Source organism: Arachis duranensis, chromosome 1, assembly GCF_000817695.3.
Source record: "Arachis duranensis cultivar V14167 chromosome 1, aradu.V14167.gnm2.J7QH, whole genome shotgun sequence".
NCBI classification, from domain to species: Eukaryota; Viridiplantae; Streptophyta; class Magnoliopsida; order Fabales; family Fabaceae; genus Arachis; species Arachis duranensis.
Window position 1 is genome coordinate 2,973,388 of NC_029772.3, and position 23,293 is coordinate 2,996,680.

The following is a 23,293-nucleotide window of genomic DNA, read 5'->3' on the forward strand; positions in this document are numbered from 1 at the left end:
CATTGTGTTTGCCGGAGATTTGCTCCGGCGAGCTTGGAGACACGCTTGTCAAATTTTAAAATCTTTTAGATAGTGTTTGGTGGAGAGATAGATACGGAAAGACTGAGACTGAGAGACAGAGACTAAGAGACAGATATTGAAATAAATCTCAGTATTCTGTTTGGTGCAAAGTGAGAGACAGAAATTGAAACAAGAATGAAATTCTAATTTAATTTGTACAAAGTGTAAAGTTGGAATTAATTAATTGAAATAAAGGTATTTTAGGTATAAAATGTTATTAAAGTTTTAGTCTCCATCTCTAAAAATTTTAGTCCCCTGTATCCCCACTTTTTGGAGGTACTGAAATATTGAAATTTTGGGGATAAAGACAGAAATTTTAGTACCAGTCTCTGAATTAATAAACATGATATTGAGTCTCAGTCTCTCAAAACAAACACTACCTTAAGGACTATTTTATCAATAACAAAAATCAAGTATTATTTTATGAGCGCCAGAATTTTTCAAGTACCAATTTGGTATTTACCTCTTTTTTCAAACTATCAAGACTTATTTAAGAGCTTAACCCTATCATGTTTTAATAATATTAATATTATACTAGTATGTTAATCAGTATATCAAAATGAGGATGTGTTTGTGATTTTCACAGATTTTTTTTCAATAATTTTTCTAATTCTGTAGACCTAATATAGATATTCATGTTTATGTTGATGTCTCTTTTGTTTAAGTGCTTCAGAAATTAAATACTTAACATAATCCTTTAAATTTAACATGTGATTCAGTTTGGTCTAATAAATTTCAGTTGATCTAAAATAGTCCATTAAATTTAACTTCATGACTTAATTTGATTATTTAATTTTTCACTCGACTTAATTTGGTCTCTCTCACCCGCACACGCAACAAAAACAACGTTGAAATGTCCATTATCTTCCCATGAAGAACTTCATCTAGAGTTCCAAAAACAGTGGTCTCATAGTTTGTAAAAGAACCTAGTAAGCTAACAATGTGCATATGTCAAATCCGCTCCAATGTTTGAATCTCTGCAACGCATAAATCTGTTTCTCCACTGACATTTGTGGCCTTACACATTGCCTCTTGAAGCAGCCACACCCCGGCACTGCTGGGATGTGCACTGTAGTGTGTGGTTTGTGTAATACATGACCAAAAGGGATAAAACTTGATAGTACAAGGCCACATAAGTTTTTTAATATTATACAATGTGCCTAATTTACACTAAAGTTTTAGAATTTTTTTCTTTTAAGATAAATGACATAGAAAGCTACCTTTTAATATGTTCAAATGATTTCCATATTGCTAGAAATCCAACTTTGCTGTCAATTTCAGCGATCGTTGATTCTAATATTGTTGAACTCAAATTTCATTTTCCATATTCAAGTCTAACAAAGAAATGGCAACTAGCCAAAAACTGAACCAAATTTCATAAAGTTCTTGCAACCTATAATCTAACCTCAATGGCAACAAAAGCTGTCAGACATTATTGATCTGAAATGCATATCCAGCTTCCGCAAAATATGACTTCACTAGTTCAAGAGATCTGAAGCGGTGGGAAATTTTATTCTTCTCCTCCTTGGGCATCTCTGCATACCTACAAGGGATAAATTTTAATAGATTAGCATTTTGTAACAAAGAAGCATGACAAAAAAAGGAGAATTTGAACACAGTTAGCGGTTATCTTTTGCATATCTCATTCGAGTTTAGGGTCTCTTCCTTGCCTGTCATCCCTCTTCCCCAATACCCTCAGGGAGCGGGTGGTTAGAACAACGTTTTTACATTTCTGGGAATTTTACACAAAAACCCTGTATCGGCAATGTAAGATTCCTAAAAATTTGAAAACTTTTCACAAACCACACGCTTCCTCAGAGAAATTTCTAGCTCTACTTTTGTTATAAAAATGAATTAAAAACAAGAGAATAGATCGAATTACGTTTGCTCATAGCCATCAGGTTGAAAAATTGGATCCCATCCAAAATCAGTGGGTCCTCTTGGAAGAACAATCTTCCCCTATCATGACAGCAAAACACGAGTTAGCAAAACATCAAGTTACGCATGGGAACTCCGTAACTGAATTTATTCGCTTTTGCAACTTCAAAAAATAATTAGATTCGTGTTTGTTTACTAACACGACAGTCAATTCAAAGAAAATGTGTATAATATATGGTAGACAGAAACAGCATATGAGATTTCAGAGCGATACCGGAGTTTTTCCAGCAAATGTGATAGGTTCGCTATTCGGGCCAATCGCAAAGGAAAATACACATAAGGCATAAGCTGATTTATCATCATATGCCCTCAACAAATTGTTGAGACCTGGAAAATAAGTTGGAAATGAGTAGATCAGATTCTGAGATATCCTGAAGAAAGGTACTCAAAGAAGTGAAAGTTAATTCAAAACAAGTCAGCTTAGGGACAACCTTGGTGACCAATCTTCTGCAAAAACCATTTGCTGCATGATTTATCAAACTCATTAGACTATGACAAGATTGCATATAACCTCAGGTAGATCCATGTATGAATAGTACAACAACAACAACAACAACAACAACAAAGCCTTATGCCCCTAGGTGGGGTCGTCGTAGATCCACATATGAATAATATATAATATAATCCAACTTCTTAGTGATCAAAAACTAGTTTCTGTATTGACTAAGTCTAAGACTTAAGTCGTTCAGCTAGCTATACATTCAACAGTTGTTATAAGTTAAAATTCACATTTCTAACATTTTTCCCTGTTCGATTATACATCTTAACCCTCCCAAAAGCTCTTTTTAGTGATTTTTGAGAAGTAGAATATTTAGCCTCTTAAGAAGTATTTAAAATGCTAAAAAGAAGTGGCTGTCGCTGCATATTCAAACACAAGAACTCATTCACAAATTAAGTTTAGTTCTTTACACACAAGCGCTTAAATTCTTTTTACCCAAATAGGCCCTAACCGACTCTTCCACCCCCTTTCTATTGATCTGTAAATGTTGTTAACAGCTTTTCCTGCCTAAGCTATTCGGTAAACTTCTATTGAATTAAAATCAAAGAATGTTGGACTGCAGAATTCTAATCATGCGCACAGACAGTCACAATGGATGGGAAGAGAAACTGGGATAAATATGATTAGAAATGTCAAAATTGTGGAAAGGATTGGATTAGCTATGCATTCCCTAGGTGGAGTCTGAAACCGACATATTGGACACTGTTAAGAATGATCAAGGATAGAAAGAGACCATGAATTTATAATACAATTTCAAGCCCAAACCCAAACTAAAATCCATGTAAATTGTAACCAACCCGAGTTAGTAGGAAGATTGGTTTGTCGTTGCAGTGAAAATGCATTTCTACAACACATTGTGAATAATAAAGCATAGCACTCTTGATTCAACCCTTGTTCAAAAGGATTCAGTAGCTCCACTGGAACAAGTCTATCAAAAAACATATGAGAAAGATCACTTATCATCGGAAGGAAGAAGACAGGGTGGAATTTGGCTGATTTAGAAAAAGGGAAGAAGAGGAAATCAAATTTCAGAAAGTCGAGTGGAGGTGGGAAACAAAAGATAATCATTGTGCTGTCGTACAATTGGAACACTGCAAATAAGGCTGCGTCAATTAGAAGTTCCAACTTTAATGTACACAATAGATCCACTTTGAGTATGTACTTAACCATTTGGATGACGTATATGGTCATAATACTACCAGAACAAATGAATCATATGCAAATGGTGAATCAAACAGATATTGGTAGCATATAGTGATTTCCCCTACCAAGACAAAGAACCAGCAGTCTAGTACTACCATCACAGAGTTATGATCAAGAAATAATACTGGGTTTAAATTTTGATATGAACAATCTGACACAGTGGCACAGTGCTCATTCACAAGCTATCCTTACATAGAGGAGAAGCCATTCCTAAATGTTTTGCTTTCATTCATCAATCTACTACCGATTTTCAACCAATTTTGACAAATTGTCCTTTTTCCTTATTCATTTATTTTCACAGTATCAAGGTATTGGTCTCATAGAACAAATATAAAAATTAACAACACTTTTTATGAACCCAAAAGGAGAGTACCTTAAGATGATGATAAAAAGTGAAATAGAACTTACATGTAAGGCCCTGTAAAAAATTAAAACATTCAAACAAAATCAGTGTCAGGTTGAATACTCCCAACTTAGAATCATGTAAAACAAGAAAATTATTCCAACCTGGAAGACCTTTCAAGGCATTGAAACAAAGGCAAGTGTCTTCAACCAACACAGGTCCATTAACCTTTACATAAATTAGAAAACTAAACCATCAGAAAGGTTAAAAAATTAAGGGGAAAAAAAAGAAAAAATCCACCCTAAAATCACACACATAATGGAATCAGTGAAATCCAGATTGTGAGTGGATACCTGAACAGCAGCCAAACGAGCCTTCTCTTTGGAGATATCTTCAGGTTCTCCTTGCAACTCTGGCACTGCAAAAACAAAACCCTTGTAAGAATAAAAACATAAAACAAACAGAAGAAAGGGATAAGTTAAACGAAATTAGAGGGAAGAGTGAAGTGTTACAATCAAGTTTGAGGGACTGAAATGGAATTGACTGGCCCAAGATGGCACGAACTTCATCAAGCTTTTTGGCATTGCCGGTCACAAAAGTAACAGGACGTGAAAGTACCAATCCAGAAGCCATTTCGCGAAACCAAATCTTCTTCCAGATTTGATTTTGCTTCTGGTTTAGAAGGTAGAAAGCGAACCACACACCAGTAGTAAAGTAGAGTGGAGTACTTGACTCCTTCGGAATTGGGAGTGGCTATGGTGGTGCCTGCAGCTGCAAGCAATGCTTTGCATCAGTTATGAAAACAAAGAGAAGTGGCAACCGCACTCAAACTAGGGGTTTTTCTTTTTTTTTTTTTTTAAAAAAAATCAATTTCAACTAATAAACAGTTATAAAGAAAATATTATATTCTTTATTAATTAAATAAATTTTAATTTTTTATTTATTATATTTTATATTAATGACTCAAATTCAGATATTAGAATTTAAAATTAAAGTTTAAGGATTAAAATTCATAATTTAGGATTTAAAATTTAGAATTTAATATTTAAAATTTTGGTTTTAAAATTTAAAAAGTATTGTACTTTATTTTTTTTTTAAAGTGGATTAACATTGCCCAATTATTTGAACAAAGTAATTCCTACTTTTTCTTTCAAATTATCATTTGAATTTTTTAAGTGTATATTTAAATTGGTCCCTAATGAATTCTTTAAGAATTACTCAATTTGATCTCTTTATCATTTATAACAAATATATTAACTGAACATAAATTAATTTTCTTTACAAAAAAATCAACTTCGTCTTAGAAATTTCTAGAAAAATAAAAATTTGTTAAAAATCAAAGTATTTGATTAAAAAAACTTAAAAATCAATATAAGTGTTGACCCTTTTCTTATTTATTTCAACAGCACAATTTTATTCACCATCATTAACAAAATAACATCCTATTAATTGATCATTTTATTATCTGGTCATTTTAAATCTTAATTTTTTAATTTTAATTTTCAAATTATAAATTAATTTTGGATAAATTTTTAAATATCTTTATTGAGTTAATTTTTTTATGTTGATCAAACATGTGTGTAATGAGCACACACGCAAACAATAATTTACACATAAAAAAATATTATGTATATATAAAAAATTAATTATTATATATTTGTGTATAAATATATATAATATTAAATTTATTTTTAATATATATTTTATATTAATTTTTAATTTTAGTGACTAATTTTAATATACACCTTCAATCATCGTTAAAATTAATACCCTAACAACTTATGATCAAACACCCTTCCCTACCCAATGTCAAAAATAATTTCCCATCTTTATTGCTCTTAATTTTTAAGTATTCCTTTTAAATAATTCTTTTTTCAATTATTAACTAGATTTTTTGACGCGGACACCCTAAACATTTTTCTTTACTTAATTGTATACCAATTGCTGCATCAACGTATCTTCGCCTCATCTCATACTAATAACACTTAAAATTTGATTATGGTTCCAAATCAAAATTGTGTTTTACCTAATAATTTTCCTAATCTCAATTTTAATAGTCTCTAACTCTCCTTTGATACTCTGTTAATTCTCCATTAAGTGAAGATTTGGCACTTTGGTTCCCTCATCTCATGCCACTCTTCACTCCTCTATATGCTTTCAGTTCTCAAATTTGTCCCCATTTGTAAACTCAACCTCGTTTCCAGGGTTCTGCCATTGCAGAGATGGGTTCATCATGCCCCTGCAACTCCTCTACACTTCCACAAGAACATCAAAGTTGACACTTCCACTTCCGGTTTCGATTTCGATTTCGACGTTCTAATCCGAGTTTGCAGGGACATCAACATCGCTAAGCGGCTTCACACTCTTCTCGTTGTGTTGGGAAAAGCTCAAGATGTTGTTTTGTCAACAAAGCTGGTTAATTTGTATGCTTCTCTTGGAGACATCACATTCTCTCGCTCCACTTTCAACCACCTTCAGAAAAAGAATCTCTTTGCCTGGAACTCAATGGTGGCTGCTTATGTTCGCAGCTGCCGGCGCCACGAGGCATTGAGCTGTTTCAATGAATTCTTGTTAGTATCTGGTTTGAGGCCTGATTTTTATACCTTCCCGCCTGTGTTGAAAGCCTGTGTGAGTCTAATTGATGGCAAGAAGATACATTGCTACGTTGTGAAGTTGGGTTTTGAACGGGATGTATTTGTTGCTGCCTCATTGATCAATTTGTATTCGCGGTTTGGTGCTTTGGATATTGCATACGAGGTGTTTGATGAAATGCCTGATCGAGATGTGGGTACTTGGAATGCAATGATTTCTGCGTTTTGTCAGAATGGAAATGCTGCTGAGGCATTGGACGTCTTGAATAGGATGAGAAGTGAGGGGCTGAAGATGGATCCCGTTACTGTATCGAGCGTGCTTCCTGTTTGTGCGCAGTCGGGTGATATTTTTAGTGGGATGTTGATTCATTTGTATGTGATAAAGCATGGTTTGGACATGGACGTGTTTGTATCAAATGCTTTGATAAATGTGTATTCTAAGTTTGGGAGGCTTGGGGATGCGCAGAAGGTTTTCGATCACATGAAAATTAGGGATCTGGTATCTTGGAATTCCATAATTGCTGCATACGAGCAGAATGATGATGCAGCTACTGCATTCAGGTTGTTTAAAGAGATGCAGTTTGTAGGAATTCAGCCTGACTTGTTGACAATTGTGAGTTTGGCTTCAATCTTTGGTCAGTTAAGTGATCGAAGGATAAGCAGTTCAATTCATGGATTCATTATTAGGCATGAATGGCTTGAAAAGGATGTTGTGATTGGAAATGCACTTGTGAATATGTATGCAAAATTGGGTGCTATGGATTGTGCTCGAACGGTTTTTGAACAACTACCTGTTAAAGATATAATTTCATGGAACACTTTGATCACAGGTTACACACAGAATGGTCTTGCAAGTGAGGCAGTTGATGCTTTCAACATGATGGAAGAGTGTACAAAGATAATCCCCAACCAAGGGACATGGGTGAGCATTCTCCCAGCATATTCACATGTTGGAGCTTTGCAACAAGGAATGAAAATTCATGGAAGGTTAATTAAGAACTGTCTCTACAAGGATATCTTTGTGGCTACCAGCCTAATTGACATGTATGGAAAATGTGGGAGGTTAGTTGATGGAATATCATTATTCAATGAAATTCCACGGGAAACTTCAGTTCCTTGGAATGCTATAATATCGTCTCTTGGGATTCACGGAGATGGAGAAGTAGCACTCCAACTTTTCAAGGATATGCTAGCTGAAGGGGTAGAGCCAGATCATATCACATTCGTATCGTTGTTGTCGGCATGTAGTCATTCTGGTTTAGTGAATGAGGGCGAGCGCTGCTTTGATTTGATGCAGAAAGAGTATGGAATCAAGCCAAATTTGAGACATTATGGTTGCATGGTTGATTTGCTTGGACGTGCTGGGTATTTGGAGAAGGCGTATAATTTAGTGAGCAACATGCCCATACAGCCTGATGCGTCGATCTGGGGGGCTCTTCTTAGTGCTTGTAGAATACATGGAAATGTAGATTTGGGTACCTTTGCTTCAAGTCGTTTGTTGGAAGTTGATTCTGAAAATGTTGGCTATTATGTTTTGCTATCAAATATGTATGCAAACATCGGCAAATGGGAAGGAGTGACTAAAGTAAGATCATTGGCCAGAGATCGTGGTCTGAGGAAGACTCCGGGATGGAGCTCTGTTGTAGTGGGCAATATAGTTGAAGTCTTCTACACTGGAAACCAAACCCATCCTAAATGCACTGAGATATACGAGGAATTAAGGGTTTTGACTGCCAAAATGAAGAACCTTGGTTATGTTCCGGACTACAGTTTTGTCCTGCAAGATGTTGAGGATGACGAAAAAGAGCAGATTTTGATGAGTCATAGCGAGAGATTGGCAATGGCGTTTGGTATTATCAGCACCTCACCAAGAAGTCCCATTAGGATATTCAAGAACTTGCGTGTTTGCGGTGATTGTCATAATGCAGCTAAGTTCATATCCAGAATTACTGAGAGGGACATTATTATGAGGGATTCAAATCGCTTCCATCACTTCAAATGTGGGATTTGCTCATGTGGTGATTACTGGTAGTATTGCTAAATTTTGGGAGCTTGAGAAGGTTGATCTTAAATGAAGACATTGATTAGAAAGATATGACAAAATTTTGATTTAAGAGTATGGTCGTTTGGGATTGAAAGAGGAGAATTGAAACTGTGGTGTTAAGCCTTATTTTCTAAGATGGTTTTGTGTTGGATGGCAAGAAATTTTAACATAGATATATACGTATCTTACACTTTTGGTTGGGCATTTTCTTCATGGATTTATATTAAATATTTAGACGGATCTTGAGGCTTATAGTCAAAGTGATGAACTTGATGTTGGCCATGGTGTAACTGGTATAGGTATCGGACATCAGTGCTCTTCTTTTGCAAGATTGGTAACTCTGAACTTTGCAATTCAAATATGTACATTCACACACCTATTATCTATGATTCCATGCTAACCTTTTTGTGCCTTCGAATTCTTAATGGGATTTTTCCATCAGTTATCTTGGAAATAAAAGCATGCAGAAACTCTTTATACTTCAAATTTTTGTAATGCTTTTAATGTAGACAATGCCTCGGAGCAGCGGATGAGTTGTCTCCACGTGACCTCAAGGTCACGGGTTCAAGCCGTGGAAACAGCCACTGATATAATTATCAGGTTAGGCTGCGTACATTACAACCTTGGTTGCGGCCCTTTCCCGGACCCTGCGTTAAACGCGGGACGCTTGTGCACCGGGTTGCCCTTAATGTTGTTAATTGAATATTTGTCAAGATTTTTTTTAATGGGACGATTGTGCACAAGGGGCCAATGGTTCAGTGGCAAGGGAACAGTGGAGTTTATTGTCGTTGTCCAAGGGTGATGGTAGTGCGGTCAAGTGGTGGCTGCAACACTGAGGTTTGTGTGTGATCCCGGTGTTTTCTGTACACCTTTCACATAGGTACCATTTTGGCCTTACATAAATTTAACATTAAAGCAACCAGATGGATATACTTTGAAAAAGAATTGTAATCAACACATAGCAGTTAAAATGGCCCAGCCAGCCACATTATATTTACGTGTTTGTTAAAAAAAAGGCCACATCTCCGGTAGCAAAATTGACCTGCAAATCAATAAGTGATACTTGTCACATGTAGAAGTTTAACTATGGTTCAGTTTACTGAGTAACAATTTAATTAATCTTCTTTTATAAAAAAACTTAAATAATAAATAATTATATTAAAAGTTAAAAAAAATTACTTACAAACCTATCTAAACGGATATTATATTGCCCCCCAAATTTTCTAGACCAAGTCGCATGCAAAAAATACACGATGAACTGTTTTTTCCTTTAACTCATCACAATACGCAGTTCACCAATACCTGTGGAATAAGGCCACACTTGCTCAATCTTTTTTTAGCATTTTTCAGCTTTTGAGTAAAAATTTGTCTTTCCATTTTTTTAGTCTCTCCTCTAATTTTTTAATCATTCGATGACAAGTTACTACACGTTTTAGATTTGTTCTCATTGGTGTCTCCAAATATTTAATCGGTAATTTTATCTCCTTACATCCTAGAATTTCGCACGCCTCTTCAACCGTTGCAGCATTACAATTTAATCCAATCACCGTAAATTTTTCTGTAATTGATCCTTAACCCAGACATCAATTAAGAATCCAACTTTTGTTTGACTTTAGTTTAACTAATTGGTTAAATGTCTAATATTTCTGTTGTAGGATGTGTTTTATTGGTCTGGTTATTTTTTTATTCAATTATGGTTTTATTCATTTATCTGTAATAATTCTTAACAAGTGGGTATATTATATTATTATATATTAAGAAAAGAGCAACATAATATTTATATTGTTGCCAATGAAGACTTACGACCTATCCCTCTCACATACACACTAGAGGCGATGTATTATTGCATGCATGCTCATATGGACACTACTGGAATATCTTAAACAAATGTATTATTGCAATATTATTGTTTAAAAGCATTGTTTTATTAGAAAAATGTTATTTAGACGAGAAGTTATCAATTTTTAATTAGTCTTTAATTTTAATAAATTAATTACATTAATTTTTATAAACTCACTTTTCAATTTTTTAACAAACTAACACTCTGTTAGATTTAATTTAACTTATATTTCTAAAATCCCTCTTTTTTTCAAAATTCTCTATTTTCACCAAGTCTGATTCTTTACTCTTCTTGTACTGCTTTTTTTCCCCCTTAATTTATACTTTATTATAAAGTATCTACCTAATAATAAATATAAAATAAAATAGTTAATTATGTTATTGTTTAATTTGGTCAAGCATGATGACTAATTAATTAAGAACATACTCATATGGTGGTAGACTCCATTGTCATCCACCAACCTCCTCACACCCCCAGTCAAACTACATGTTCACTTTGAATAATGAAATTTATTAAAAAAGATAAGATCATAAATATACAATAAGTACCACTAGTTAATTAATCAATAACACACGAACATTTTTGCTTCGAAGAGATTTCAACATGACATGCACAAATGGTACTAATGAAGCACGTGATGCCCAGCTACCTCTATCCAAGGTAATTATTATAGTGTTTAAAAAATAGTATTTAATTTATCAAAAAGAAAGTTAAAAATTAATATTTAATTTAAAAATTAAAAAAATAAATAATTTTTAAATATTTAAAATTTATTATAAAAAATTAAACGAAAATTAGACACACTATAAAATTGATCCTGTTCAAAATTTCAAACAGCCGTCACATATAAAATATTATCTTTTCCTAATAACACAATTCTGAGATAATTAACTTGCTAAAAGTTGCTATAGTATGATTCGATGCATTAGAACGATCAAATTAAAAGAAAGGAAAATTTTCGCAAACAAATAAAAATAAAACACATTAAAATAACAAATACTATATTCTACGATGAACAAACAAATAACAAATTCTATATTCTGGGCAAGCACAAAACATAGATACATAAATCACTAAGAAGTCAGAATATCTGAGCCGCCATCCATAATAATAATATCATGAATTAATACTAAAACTACACGAATATATATATATTCATGAACAATCAAAGTCAAAGTAACACAATAAAACAACCAAGAAGTCAGAATACATCAGCTGATCGCTTGAATCCAGGAACATTATTACGAGTAGTTTATTATACTTTGAGTTGAGTACGTTTCCTACATATGTTTCAATTTGTCCATTTAATTCCACATATGCCCCTACTCTCATGAGTATAAATATCCCCCCTCCCCCTGCCTAAGTCTTCACCAAAATACCAAAGAACATAGCTAATAAGCTTTGCTATCCCAAAGAACATAGCTAAGCTTTGCTATACCAAAAAACACAGCTAGGAAAAGATGGTGTCTGTGAGTGAGATCCGCAAAGTTCAAAGGGCAGAAGGCCCTGCAACTGTATTGGCGATAGGCACAGCAAATCCACCGAATTGTATTGATCAGAGTACATATGCTGATTATTATTTTAGAGTAACTAACAGTGAACACATGACTGATCTCAAGAAGAAGTTTCAGCGCATTTGTACGTATTTTTATTGTTTTAGTTTTGTTTTATTTAATATTTATCAAGAAAAAATTTATTGTTTTACTTTTATATTAATTAAAACGCAAAATGTTTATACAACATATCATATTCACTGTTTAATATTACTAATAATAACTACTTAATAATATTACTTTTATAATTACAAATTTTGATAAACTATATATTAAAATGGTACTTATTAAAAATTCAAGTCATTATAAATATAACTCGAGAGTAATATTATTGCTATATATATATCATTTTTTAAACTTCATCAAAAGTAATGATGGATGTGAATTACACATTATTATTTCAGGTGAGAGAACACAAATCAAGAACAGACATATGTACTTAACAGAAGAGATACTGAAAGAGAATCCTAACATGTGCGCATACAAAGCACCGTCGTTGGATGCAAGGGAAGACATGATGATCAGGGAGGTACCAAGGGTTGGAAAAGAGGCTGCAACCAAGGCCATCAAAGAATGGGGTCAGCCAATGTCTAAGATCACACATTTGATCTTCTGCACCACCAGCGGCGTTGCATTGCCTGGCGTTGATTATGAACTCATCGTACTCTTAGGGCTTGACCCATCCGTCAAGAGGTACATGATGTACCACCAAGGCTGCTTCGCTGGTGGCACTGTCCTTCGTTTGGCTAAGGACTTGGCTGAAAACAACAAGGATGCTCGTGTTCTTATCGTTTGTTCTGAGAATACCGCTGTCACTTTCCGTGGTCCTAGTGAGACAGACATGGATAGTCTTGTAGGGCAAGCCTTGTTTGCTGATGGAGCTGCTGCGATTATCATTGGTTCTGATCCTGTGCCAGAGGTTGAGAAGCCTATCTTTGAAATTGTTTCGACTGATCAAAAGCTTGTCCCTAACAGCCATGGAGCCATCGGTGGTCTCCTTCGTGAAGTTGGGCTTACATTCTATCTTAATAAGAGTGTTCCTGATATTATTTCACAAAACATCAATGATGCGCTCAGTAAAGCTTTTGATCCATTGGGTATATCTGATTATAACTCAATATTTTAGATTGCACACCCTGGTGGACGTGCAATTTTGGATCAGGTTGAACAGAAAGTGAACTTAAAACCAGAGAAGATGAAGGCTACTAGAGATGTGCTTAGCAATTATGGTAACATGTCAAGTGCATGTGTATTCTTCATCATGGATTTAATGAGGAAGAAATCCCTTGAAGAAGGACTTAAAACTACTGGTGAAGGACTTGATTGGGGCGTACTTTTTGGCTTTGGTCCTGGTCTCACTATTGAAACTGTTGTTCTCCGCAGCATAGCCATATGATACACTTAATTAAATATCCCTCCATATATGCGATTTTGTTATTTTTTAATAATTTTATTTTGTTCCAAAATAAGGTCCTGATTGGCCTATATATTATTAGATGAGTGAAAACTTATACAAAAATGTCTAAAGTCATTTCTTTATGTGAAGATTTAATTTCAAAGTTTGTAATTGTTAGTAAAAAATAAATCAAATTCTTTTCGATTGAGCAATATGACACATACTAATATTTGGGTTGCATTTTCATTTTAGGACAACTACAAACACCTTCATATGAGGTTCCATTTAAGATAAACTAAAAAGAATTAGGTACAATAGTGCAAGGTTTGATAGTATTATGTTTGTAATTTTTATATTACTGTGTCGTATCCCATATAACTATATAATAATGTTACTTTCTTGTCTAATTTTTAATATGTTATTATACAAGGTTGAATATAATAAAATTAATTTTATTATAAAAAGAATATTCATGTCATCTTAATTCGCAATGCCGCTACCACTTCCTCCACACTTTCTTAGCTTCTTGTTGCTGCCAGTGGTTATGGTGGAGTTGGTGGCAACGACACTAATGATAAAGAGGCAAAGACGGGCAATGAGACTAGCATATGAAAAGAAATATATACAATTTTTTTTTTATTTTATAAAATATGAATATTATTTCGTAATTCAATTTAGAGAGACTAATGATGCAATGACCTGATTTGGATCGTAATCTGCACTTTTAATAAGAAGCATCTCTAGCAAGCATATTAACAATTCATTTACTTCTTTTTATAAAATAACACAAGAAGGCAGAATAAGGTTATGTATATTCAAAATGATAAGGAGGTAATAGAAAATTAGTCTAAATCAATTTAAAATTATTTTATTTTGTATTTATTAATTATTAATTATCTTTTGTAGATATAAATAGGAAGCCATATTTAGAATTCTAATTGATTTGTTCATTTCTGTTTTTCTATCATATATGAGAATAGAAAAAATCTAGGTAACTGATACTTCTTTAGCCAGCTTTTTAATAAACTAGTTAATTTTATAATAAAAAAATTCAAAATCTAATAAAAATAATCTAAAATCATTAAAAGAATTCAAAATTTAACAAAAACAAATATCTAAATCCTAACAAAAGAAACGTCGTTTTTTTAACGTTTAAAATTATTGAAAAAGAACAAAAAAAACTAATAAAAAAATATTTAGAAACATTAAAAAAGAAAAATCCAAAATTATTTTAAAATAAAACATCCAAAACCTAAAAAAAACATCCAAAACATTAAAAAAAAAAAACATTCACAAATATAAAGACAAACTTGGAAAAAGTCTCGCCAAATCAAAATGGGAACCTATAGGCTATAGCCCATTACCTTCATACCAACCTGCAATACAGCATGGAAGTGCAGGAATGAACTTATTTTCAGAGAGAACACACAGAGCAATCAAGCTTTACAAATGATCAAAGCTCTAGCAGAGAATTATGATCTGGTTCTTAATCTAACAGCGAAAAGTAATAAGCTTCTAAGCTTACACAAGGAGGAACAAGTAGGTTGGGAACCACCGGAAGAAGGATGGATCAAACTTAATGTGGATGGATCAGTTCTTCAACCAGGAAGCAGGGGAGCATGTGGCGGGTTGTTAAGGAACTTCAGGGGTAGAATGCTTGTGGGCTTCAGTATGAATATTGGAACCTGTACCTTAACGATGGCTGAGCTTTGGGCCATATATATTGGAATTAAAATGGCTGTGGAGTTGGGAATCAACAAGCTGAATGTGGAATCTGATTCAAGGGTAGCGCTCTCCCGCCAATGAGCCTTAACTCACATGGCATATCTCCTTCTCCCCACCTCAAAGGTCTAAGGTTCAAATCCTAGAGATTGCAATTGAAGAGAAAATTTGGTAAATGTGTGAGGAGTTTATGGGTGTGTTGTGTAGATTGGAGGTTGTCCAATTTACTGACCAAAAAACAAAAAAAAAAGGTAGCGCTCTCCCTAATCCAGAAGAACTCGATTGAACTTCACAGTTCACACAAATACCTCCCTTTTCACAGTTCACACAAATACCTCCCTAATTCGTTCTATTCAAGAGCTGCTAGTGAAGATTCAGACAATAACAATCAAGCATATCTATAGAGAAGCTAATTTTAGTGCAGATTCTCTTGCAAAGCATGGCCAAGACCATCAAACAGGGCTCACTTGCTTCGATGAAGTGCCCTTTGTGCTTCTTCCTCATATTCTGGCTGATAGTAGAAGAGTAGTGTTTCCTAAGATTATTCCTTAGTTTTGTTTCTTTTGGGCCTTTTGGCACCCCCCTCCCCCCAACTGATAAAAAAAAAAAAACCAAGACAACGACAATTGCTAACAACAACGCTTTGAAGTAGGCCACTGCAGCGATGTTCTTCTGGCATGAAGTGACAGATGACGCAGATGAGTCATGGTGGACAGCATAGACTTTCGACGAGGCAGCAAACAGCGACAGTAGAGAATCGATTGTAGTGTGGTAGCAGAGGCAGCCACGCGGAGTGTTGCTGATGGGGAAGAAGCCGTGAGAGAAAAAAGGGAAGGATGAGAACTTCAGTTGTTCTTTTTTTAGTGTGAGAAGGAGAGTGAAATGAGTTTTAAAGTAATAATTGACTGTAGATGACAGTAGTTGGCTGATATCCTAATTGGTAACTAGCCCGATTGATGAGAATGTGCTCTTCTTTCATTCAGTCGGAGTTTCTCTCCCTCTTTTCTTTCCAAAACTCGATCTAGACCACAGTTTCATCATGGTGCCATTGGTGCGATGAGAGTGGTAAATCAATAGAATGCGAGAGGAGTGACAGACGTTGACGCCTGCAGTGTTGTGAATCAGCAACAATGGAAAAAGCTTCCGATCTAGAATTAGAAATGAATCGAGATCCAAATCAAAATCAAGAGTTCTCGGCTGATGAGCTTCAGAACTTAGCTCGCTTACTAAATTGGCTTTCAAATCTACAGTCGAATGCAACAAGATCCAATATGAATATACATGTAGATCCGTCGAGTGTCTACTATCTACACTCAGGTGAGAATCCTAGAGTTTCTGTTGTGTCGATTGTCTTGAATACTCGAAATTATAATTCTTGGTCAAAGTCCATGAAGTTAGCATTAAAATCAAAGAACAAATTAGGATTCATTGATGGAACAATTCTAAAACCGGATAAAAATGATCCCGAATACAAAGCTTGGGATAAATGTAACTCATATGTGGTGTCTTAGCTGAATCTGTCAACTGAGTAGTAAAATTGAACAAAGTGTTTCTTGGAATGAAATTGATATGGATTTATGGCTTGATTTAAGGCACAGGTACTATCATGGCGATCCTTGGAATTGCTGAATTGGAAGAGGAATTGTATGAAGCAAGAAAAAGGAATTGTATCACAAAATTGAAGGCAATATGGGAAGATATTGATAGTGTTAAACCAGGTAAACACCAAATTAAAAAAAAAAAGGGGTCCAAGGTGCAAGGGTGTGACTGGGGATTAGAAAATATGAGAGACTAGAATAAAATATATGCAGTAAAATTTTTGAGGGGGTTGAATATAGAGTTTGGAAATGTTAGATCCCAAATAATATTGATGAAATCTGTCCCAATCATCAATGAAACTTTTTCTTTACTCACTCAACAAGAAAGATCACTTAATGGACTAGACCTAGAGGCAAGAAACTTTACAGCTTTGGCAAACTGAGTGCATAATTTTGCCAGTAGTGGCAGTAGTGTCCCCAGAGGCAGAGGACGAGGAATACGAGGAGGTCGAGTTGACAGAGGAGGAAAACACAGCTCCAAAACTTGTTCTTATTGCCACAAAGCTAAACATCTTGTGGATACTTGTTATCACAAGCATGGACTCCTACCTCACCTACAGAGGATTCTTATTGCCAAACAAAAGAGACTTCTTTTTCCACTCAGTGAATCTAAGAGTTTGAACAGTTTTAATTTGGTGCATACCATATGGTGATCTCATTACAAAGTTTTAAATATTTTTTAACAACAGTAGATAATAAAACCAGATTTGTTTGGGTTTATTTCATGAAACTGAAATCAGAGGCAAGTAATTTGGTTCAAAACTTTGTTGCATATGTAAAAACCCAATTTCAAACTCAAATTGAAGTTATTGGATCCGATAATGGGCTTTGAGTTTGAGCTTACTTCATATTATAATTCACAAGGCATATTGCACTAAACATTTTGTGTTGACACCCTATGATAAAATGGAATTGTTAAGAAAAAATATCAACACATTCTTAATGTTACAAGAGCTCTAATGTTTCAATCTTGTTTACCAAAAACCTTTTTGAAGCTTTGCAGTTGGACAAGCTGTTCATATAATAGATAGGTTGCCCACTCCTAATTTGAAAAATCAGACACCCTTTGCTTTACTATTTGGTAAAGATGCAGATATTAGTGTTCGGTTGCTTGGCATATGCATTGACATTAGCTCATGATAGAAAGAAGTTTGATAAAAGAGCTAAGAAAAGTATTTTTTTTTCTAGGCTATCCATTAAACTCTATCATGTATCATGTCTATAGTGAAATTGTTCAAAGCATAAGGGACAATAAGGAATTTATCACTAACTGGATGGATTTGTCCCTCACCATACCTCTACTAGACACATTATAATGTATATATTTTTAATAGAAAGACTAATTTGTCAACTCTTTTTTCGAATAGTGAAGAACGAATTTGTAAAATTATAAACTAACCTGGGAGTGGTTCTCCATCCACAACTACCCATGGGACATACTCATGAGGTGGGTGCAGCTTATTGCTTTCAGCTGCATACTGTAGCTCAAGCTGCATACAGATAGGTAAATGCTAAAACTGAGAGAAAAATCAAAGCCACACAATTGCATAGACTCAAGTTAAGGCACATTTATCATCTCTGATAAAGTACAAAGGGGTATACATTGATTGATCTCGATAAAAGGGAATTATATTTGTCTAGAAATGTTGAATTTTATGAGCATTGTATTGTCTTATAAATTAATTGCTGAACATGCAAAGGGTATTTTGCCATCTTTTACACCTACTGTTGGTTCTAATTTTGATGACTTTGAACCCTTTTCTTTATGATTCTTCATATCTTCGTACTCACCTAATCATTGCATGCTGCTTCGGACAGGGAGTTCTAGCTACCAATCATGTGGAGAGAGATACGGTTTGCATCACATTGTGGATTGGGGAAGCTGTCTCGCACCAATAGAGCTTTTTCCCTGGCAATAACCACAACCTCGAAGCCAAGGACGTATCAACAAGATGTTGTGCATGAGTGTTGGAGAAATGCAACCAGTGTGGAGTTACTCACCCTCGAGAAGAACAGGATTTGGACTATTACTTCACTGACTCATGGTAAACGTACTATCGGTTGCAAATGGGGGTTCAAGGTGAAATTTAATCTAGACGGCAACATTGAGTGCCACAAGGCGAGACTTGAGGCTCAAGGTTTTAATCAGAAAGCAGGCTATGATTATTTGGACTCTCGGATGATAATCATTTTTCTTCCATTCTTTGAAGTCCATCACTGGGGTATGTCAATGATAATTATTTTGCAGTATTTCTTTAAGAGTTGTAGGCCTCTTCCTAATTCACCAGCATTAGCTTGCATATTCTAAAGGATCCCATAGGGAGCAGCCTTATAAGGTTCCTGCTGTAGGAATTCATTGGATGCTTTGCACCACCCAACACGTGTATGAACATATATGAAGGTTATGTTTTTAGAGAAAATATCCTTTTGCAGCGTCAGTTTGAGAAGCTGCCACAGTTCAGTTTCAAGACCATCTTGTGGACAACCTGCAATCATCAAATTCAGTGACCAAGCTTTATGATGAATGCTTAGTGCAAGTTACCAAAGAAAAAATCATAATATGCTTCAATATTACTAATAAGATTTCAGAGTTGTGCTTTGTTAAACCAAGGCAACGTTTTTCTTTTTTCTTTTTAATCTCATATTCTTCTGGCAGAATTTGTATTTGAAGACTCTATATCTAAGGTGTGGACACAGTATCTGAAAACGAAGGGGGTGGAATATTTAAGACAAAAAATGGCTTAATAAAACAAGAGTTCAAAATTGAGATAGCTCTAAATTGACAAGAGAACTTGGTTCAAACTAACTCTTTAGTAGGAATCTGCAAGTAAGCCCTGCAAACATTCAGTTTAGCTTGGCTGCTTAGTAGATCTATAAGTCATGGTAGCACAACTCAAATTCCTGGTAAAGTAGCAGTGTAGCACCTTTGATATATTATCACCAATAATCTCTGCATGAACATTGTCCTTCTTTAAAGCAATGAAACCTGTGAGTATCTCTAACAGTGATTTCCCTACCAGAAATGGCTGAAATAATTTTTATGGCGTTGTGGCAATCACCACAAATTCTTAGGTTCTTCACAACCAGTATTGGCACCCCTTCTTCAGTACAGATCAAGCCAAATGCAACAGCCAGTTTCTCACTATGATACAATAACTTTCTTTCCTTCTCTTCTGCCGTTACTGCTTCTTCATCTTTCATCAATGCCCATCTTATATCAGGAACATAACCTGCTTGTTTCAACTTCTTTAACATCTCTCCCATATACTCATGAATCTTATTTATCATTGGATGTGAAGTATCTTCAGCCACGAAGACATGCACTTTCTTATCTATCTCAATCCAGCTACAACCCGGTGTCTTCTTCACTCCCCTTTCACGCATCAGCTTCTTAAGCGTTGCAGCCTCTTCCCATCTGCCAGCACTGGCATACATATTAGAAAGTACCACGTATGGAACAGCACTATAAGGTTCAATCCGGACAAACTCACTGGCTGCTTTCACTGCAAGATCCACATTTCCATGTTTCTTACATGCTCCAAGTAAAGCAGCCCATTCAATAGAGCCAGGATTAAATGGCATCGTCTCAATAATCCTCTCGGCTTCCTTGAGTTTGCCCGCACGACCCAAAAGATCTATCATGCATGAATAATGTTCTGCCTCTGGTTCAAACCCAAACTTCTCCTTCATCATATTGAAATATTTCTGACCTTCCTCAACTTTCCCTGTGTGTGCGCATGCAGAAAGAACAGATATGAAGGTTATGTTATTTGGGGCAATATCCTTTTGCAGCATCAGTTCAAAAAGCCATAGTGACTCAGCCTCAAGACCATGCTGTGCGTAACCTGCTATCATTGAATTCAGTGATACCGTGTTGTGTCCTGGCATAGTATCAAAAATCTTTCTCGCATCCTGAAGATTCCCACATTTAGAATACATTGCAACAAGAGCATTATTCACCGAAACACGATTATAAAGGATGTCGGATTTGATTGTCAACGCGTGAACTTGATTTCCTACTGAGGGAGGTAAATTAGAGCAAGCACTAACCACACACACGAAACTACAATCATCTGGACGAAAGCCAACACGCTGCATCTTGCGAAAACAACAGAGGGCATCCTCAGACAAGTCCTCATTCTGGGAATATCCAGAAATCATTGTGTTCCATAGAACCAAATCTGGTGCAGTAATCTCTTCAAACACCTTCCTGCACTCTAACATACCCCCTGCACACTTAGAGTACAAGTCAATCAAACCACTACCTACATGAGTATTCCTGTGGAATCCACTCTTAATCATCTTAGCATGAAACTGCATCCCCCCTGCCAAATCCTTGAGGGAAGTAAAGGCAGTCAACACACTAGCCATAGTGAACATGTCAACCTCCAATCCCATCATAACCATCTCACAGAACAGTGCCAGCGCATCCGATCCCTCACGGTGTTGCCCGCAAGCCACTATCATCGAGTTCCAAGAAACCTCATCCCTCCCACCAACCCCCATCTCATGAAACACCCGTTTCGCCTCACCCAAGAATCCCTCCTTGCTATAACTCGTGAGGATGGCATTGTTAACAGAAGCATAAGAATCAAACCCACCCATCACCACGAAGCAATGTAGCTGCCTGATCAACCCCACACCACGGCCGCAGCAAGCATCTATGACGCCGGAGAGGGTGAACCCGTCGATGGCAAGGCACTTCTCTCTGACCACCCGGAGCAAGCCCAGTGCCTGTTCACAGTCGCCGCGCTCGGCATAAGCACTAATGAGGGTGTTGTAGGAAACAAGGTCCGGTTGGGGAATTTGGTCGAACAGCTGGCGGGCAATGTGGAGAAGGGAGTGTTTGGCATAGGCATTGATGATGGCATTGTAGGAGAACACATTGGGGTGTTCAGTGAGGTCAAATGCAGTTCTGGCATTGCGTAGAGTGCCGCATTTGGAATAGAGAATGGTGAAATGGTTAGAGAGGTAGGTGGTAATGTTATCATTGTTGTTGTTGTGGGATTTGAAGAAGAGTGCGTGAAGGGCTTTCCCTGCTAAAAGGTTTCTTTCCGATATGCATGCTTTGAGAAGGTTCCGGAAGGTGTGAGGGTTTAGTAGTTGCCATGAGTGGTAGTTGAAGACAAGCATCAGTGTCCAGCTTCCCTTCTTCACACATATTTATAGAAAATTTTCACTTACGGCAGCACCAACATTAACAAATTTATATCAACAATAAAAATTACAAGATAAGTATTCCTATTCCTGAGAATGCTACACGTTAAGTGTGTGTGTGAAAGCAGGCACAAGATTCGGTGGTCCAGGAACCTTTGGACCACTTAGTGGTCCAAGTAGAAAACATGTTTTTAGAGTTTTTTTATTAATTGCTACGTAGTTTTTGAACTAATTTTAATTACAAATTAACCCCATATATTTTATTTAATTATAAAAATAGTTTTTTATTTTATAAATTATTATTTTATCAATTATCTATTATATTATTAACAATCAAATACAAAAATAACAAATAATTATATCCTTCATTCATCCTAATAATTCTAATTGATTAAATAATTAACTTTGATCTCGTTACGTTCGTCCATGGCTTCTAAATCGTGTTTCCTTGAAATTTAATCGATTGGTTTTTCAAAACAATCGATTGAATGATAACTCAATCGATTGGTTTACACTATATCACAAAACAATCGATTGAAAGTTGTAAGGTAGAATGGTAAAAAGCTTATACCAATCGATTGTTTATACTTTCCAATCGAATGAATACCTCAAAACAATCGATTGAAAGTTGTAAGGTAGAATGGTAAAAAGCTTATACCAATCGATTGTTTATACTTTCCAATCGAATGAATACCTCAAAACAATCGATTGTTGTTGTTACTCAATCGATTGAATTCACGAAAACAACATGGATTTGCCAGATACAATCGATTGGAAAGTGATGACATTGAAGTTTTAGCCAAATTCAATCGATTGGTAATGTAATCCAATCGATTGGAAGGTGATGAAGTTGAATGTTTTGCCAATTTCAATCAATTGGTAATGGTACCCAATCGATTGAAATGAAACTGTACACTGAAAATTTATAAATTCACATTTGCTTCGCATGCTGCAACTAATGCATGTTACATACAAGAAACTAAAAAGCACATAAAATAAAAACAGACAATTAATTACATGATTGTTCTATTTTAAATTTAATCTGTTTGTCCTCTGATTTTGCGCCACTGAAATAAAATCAACAAAATAATCCATGTTTAAATCTCATTTAGGGTACGTGTTTAACAAATATCTATATGGTATGAACTTGTACAAGGAGGAATTCATCAGCCTTGCTTTGATTCCTTCTTTGATTACGTTGTTGGTTACTTGCAAGTTCAATTTTTGTTTTATTATGTCAATTTTGTTTTATTATATGGTTTGAAACTCTTGATTATTCAATTCATTCTTAAGGAAGATGTGCAAAACAAAATACTGAAAGAAGAGAAAGGATGAGTTTGTTATTTAGA

At 35.2% G+C, this 23,293-nt stretch overlaps 4 protein-coding genes across 6 annotated transcripts; 2 read left to right on the forward strand and 2 right to left on the reverse strand.

Annotated features, from left to right (window-relative positions):
* Positions 1–1,007: 1,007 nt before the first annotated feature.
* On the reverse strand, positions 1,008–4,864 carry LOC107466676 (inosine triphosphate pyrophosphatase). Its single transcript, XM_016085704.3, has 8 exons — positions 4,556–4,864; positions 4,397–4,461; positions 4,208–4,271; positions 4,109–4,118; positions 2,430–2,461; positions 2,213–2,325; positions 1,943–2,019; positions 1,008–1,603 (listed from the first exon to the last, which is right to left on the reverse strand). The coding sequence occupies exons 1-8, from the start codon at positions 4,674–4,676 to the stop codon at positions 1,486–1,488; spliced, it is 600 nt and encodes a 199-aa protein (XP_015941190.1). The 5' UTR covers positions 4,677–4,864; the 3' UTR covers positions 1,008–1,485.
* Positions 4,865–5,997: 1,133 nt separating this feature from the next.
* Positions 5,998–9,108, forward strand: LOC107466582 (pentatricopeptide repeat-containing protein At4g33990-like). The gene is made up of 2 exons (XM_052259959.1): positions 5,998–6,044; positions 6,142–9,108. Exon 2 carries the CDS (start codon positions 6,195–6,197, stop codon positions 8,664–8,666), a length of 2,472 nt encoding a protein of 823 aa, XP_052115919.1. The 5' UTR covers positions 5,998–6,044; positions 6,142–6,194; the 3' UTR covers positions 8,667–9,108.
* A 2,771-nt stretch (positions 9,109–11,879) lies between these two features.
* LOC107466501 (stilbene synthase 3) lies at positions 11,880–13,679 on the forward strand. The gene is made up of 2 exons (XM_016085505.3): positions 11,880–12,156; positions 12,476–13,679. The coding sequence occupies exons 1-2, from the start codon at positions 11,979–11,981 to the stop codon at positions 13,195–13,197; spliced, it is 900 nt and encodes a 299-aa protein (XP_015940991.2). The 5' UTR covers positions 11,880–11,978; the 3' UTR covers positions 13,198–13,679.
* A 4,452-nt stretch (positions 13,680–18,131) lies between these two features.
* LOC107466383 (pentatricopeptide repeat-containing protein At3g49710-like) lies at positions 18,132–21,990 on the reverse strand. Of its 3 annotated transcripts, XR_008006111.1 has the most exons (3): positions 19,595–21,990; positions 18,579–19,273; positions 18,132–18,277 (listed from the first exon to the last, which is right to left on the reverse strand). XR_008006111.1 is itself a non-coding variant. In XM_016085418.3 (2 exons), exon 1 carries the CDS (start codon positions 21,918–21,920, stop codon positions 19,725–19,727), a length of 2,196 nt encoding a protein of 731 aa, XP_015940904.1. In that variant the 5' UTR covers positions 21,921–21,990; the 3' UTR covers positions 18,350–19,273; positions 19,712–19,724. The 3 variants fall into 3 exon arrangements, 1 of the variants encoding a protein (XP_015940904.1); XR_001587707.3 differs by lacking the exon at positions 18,132–18,277 and having other exon boundaries at positions 18,350–19,273; XM_016085418.3 differs by lacking the exon at positions 18,132–18,277 and having other exon boundaries at positions 18,350–19,273; positions 19,712–21,990.
* Between the last annotated feature and the right edge of the window lie 1,303 nt (positions 21,991–23,293).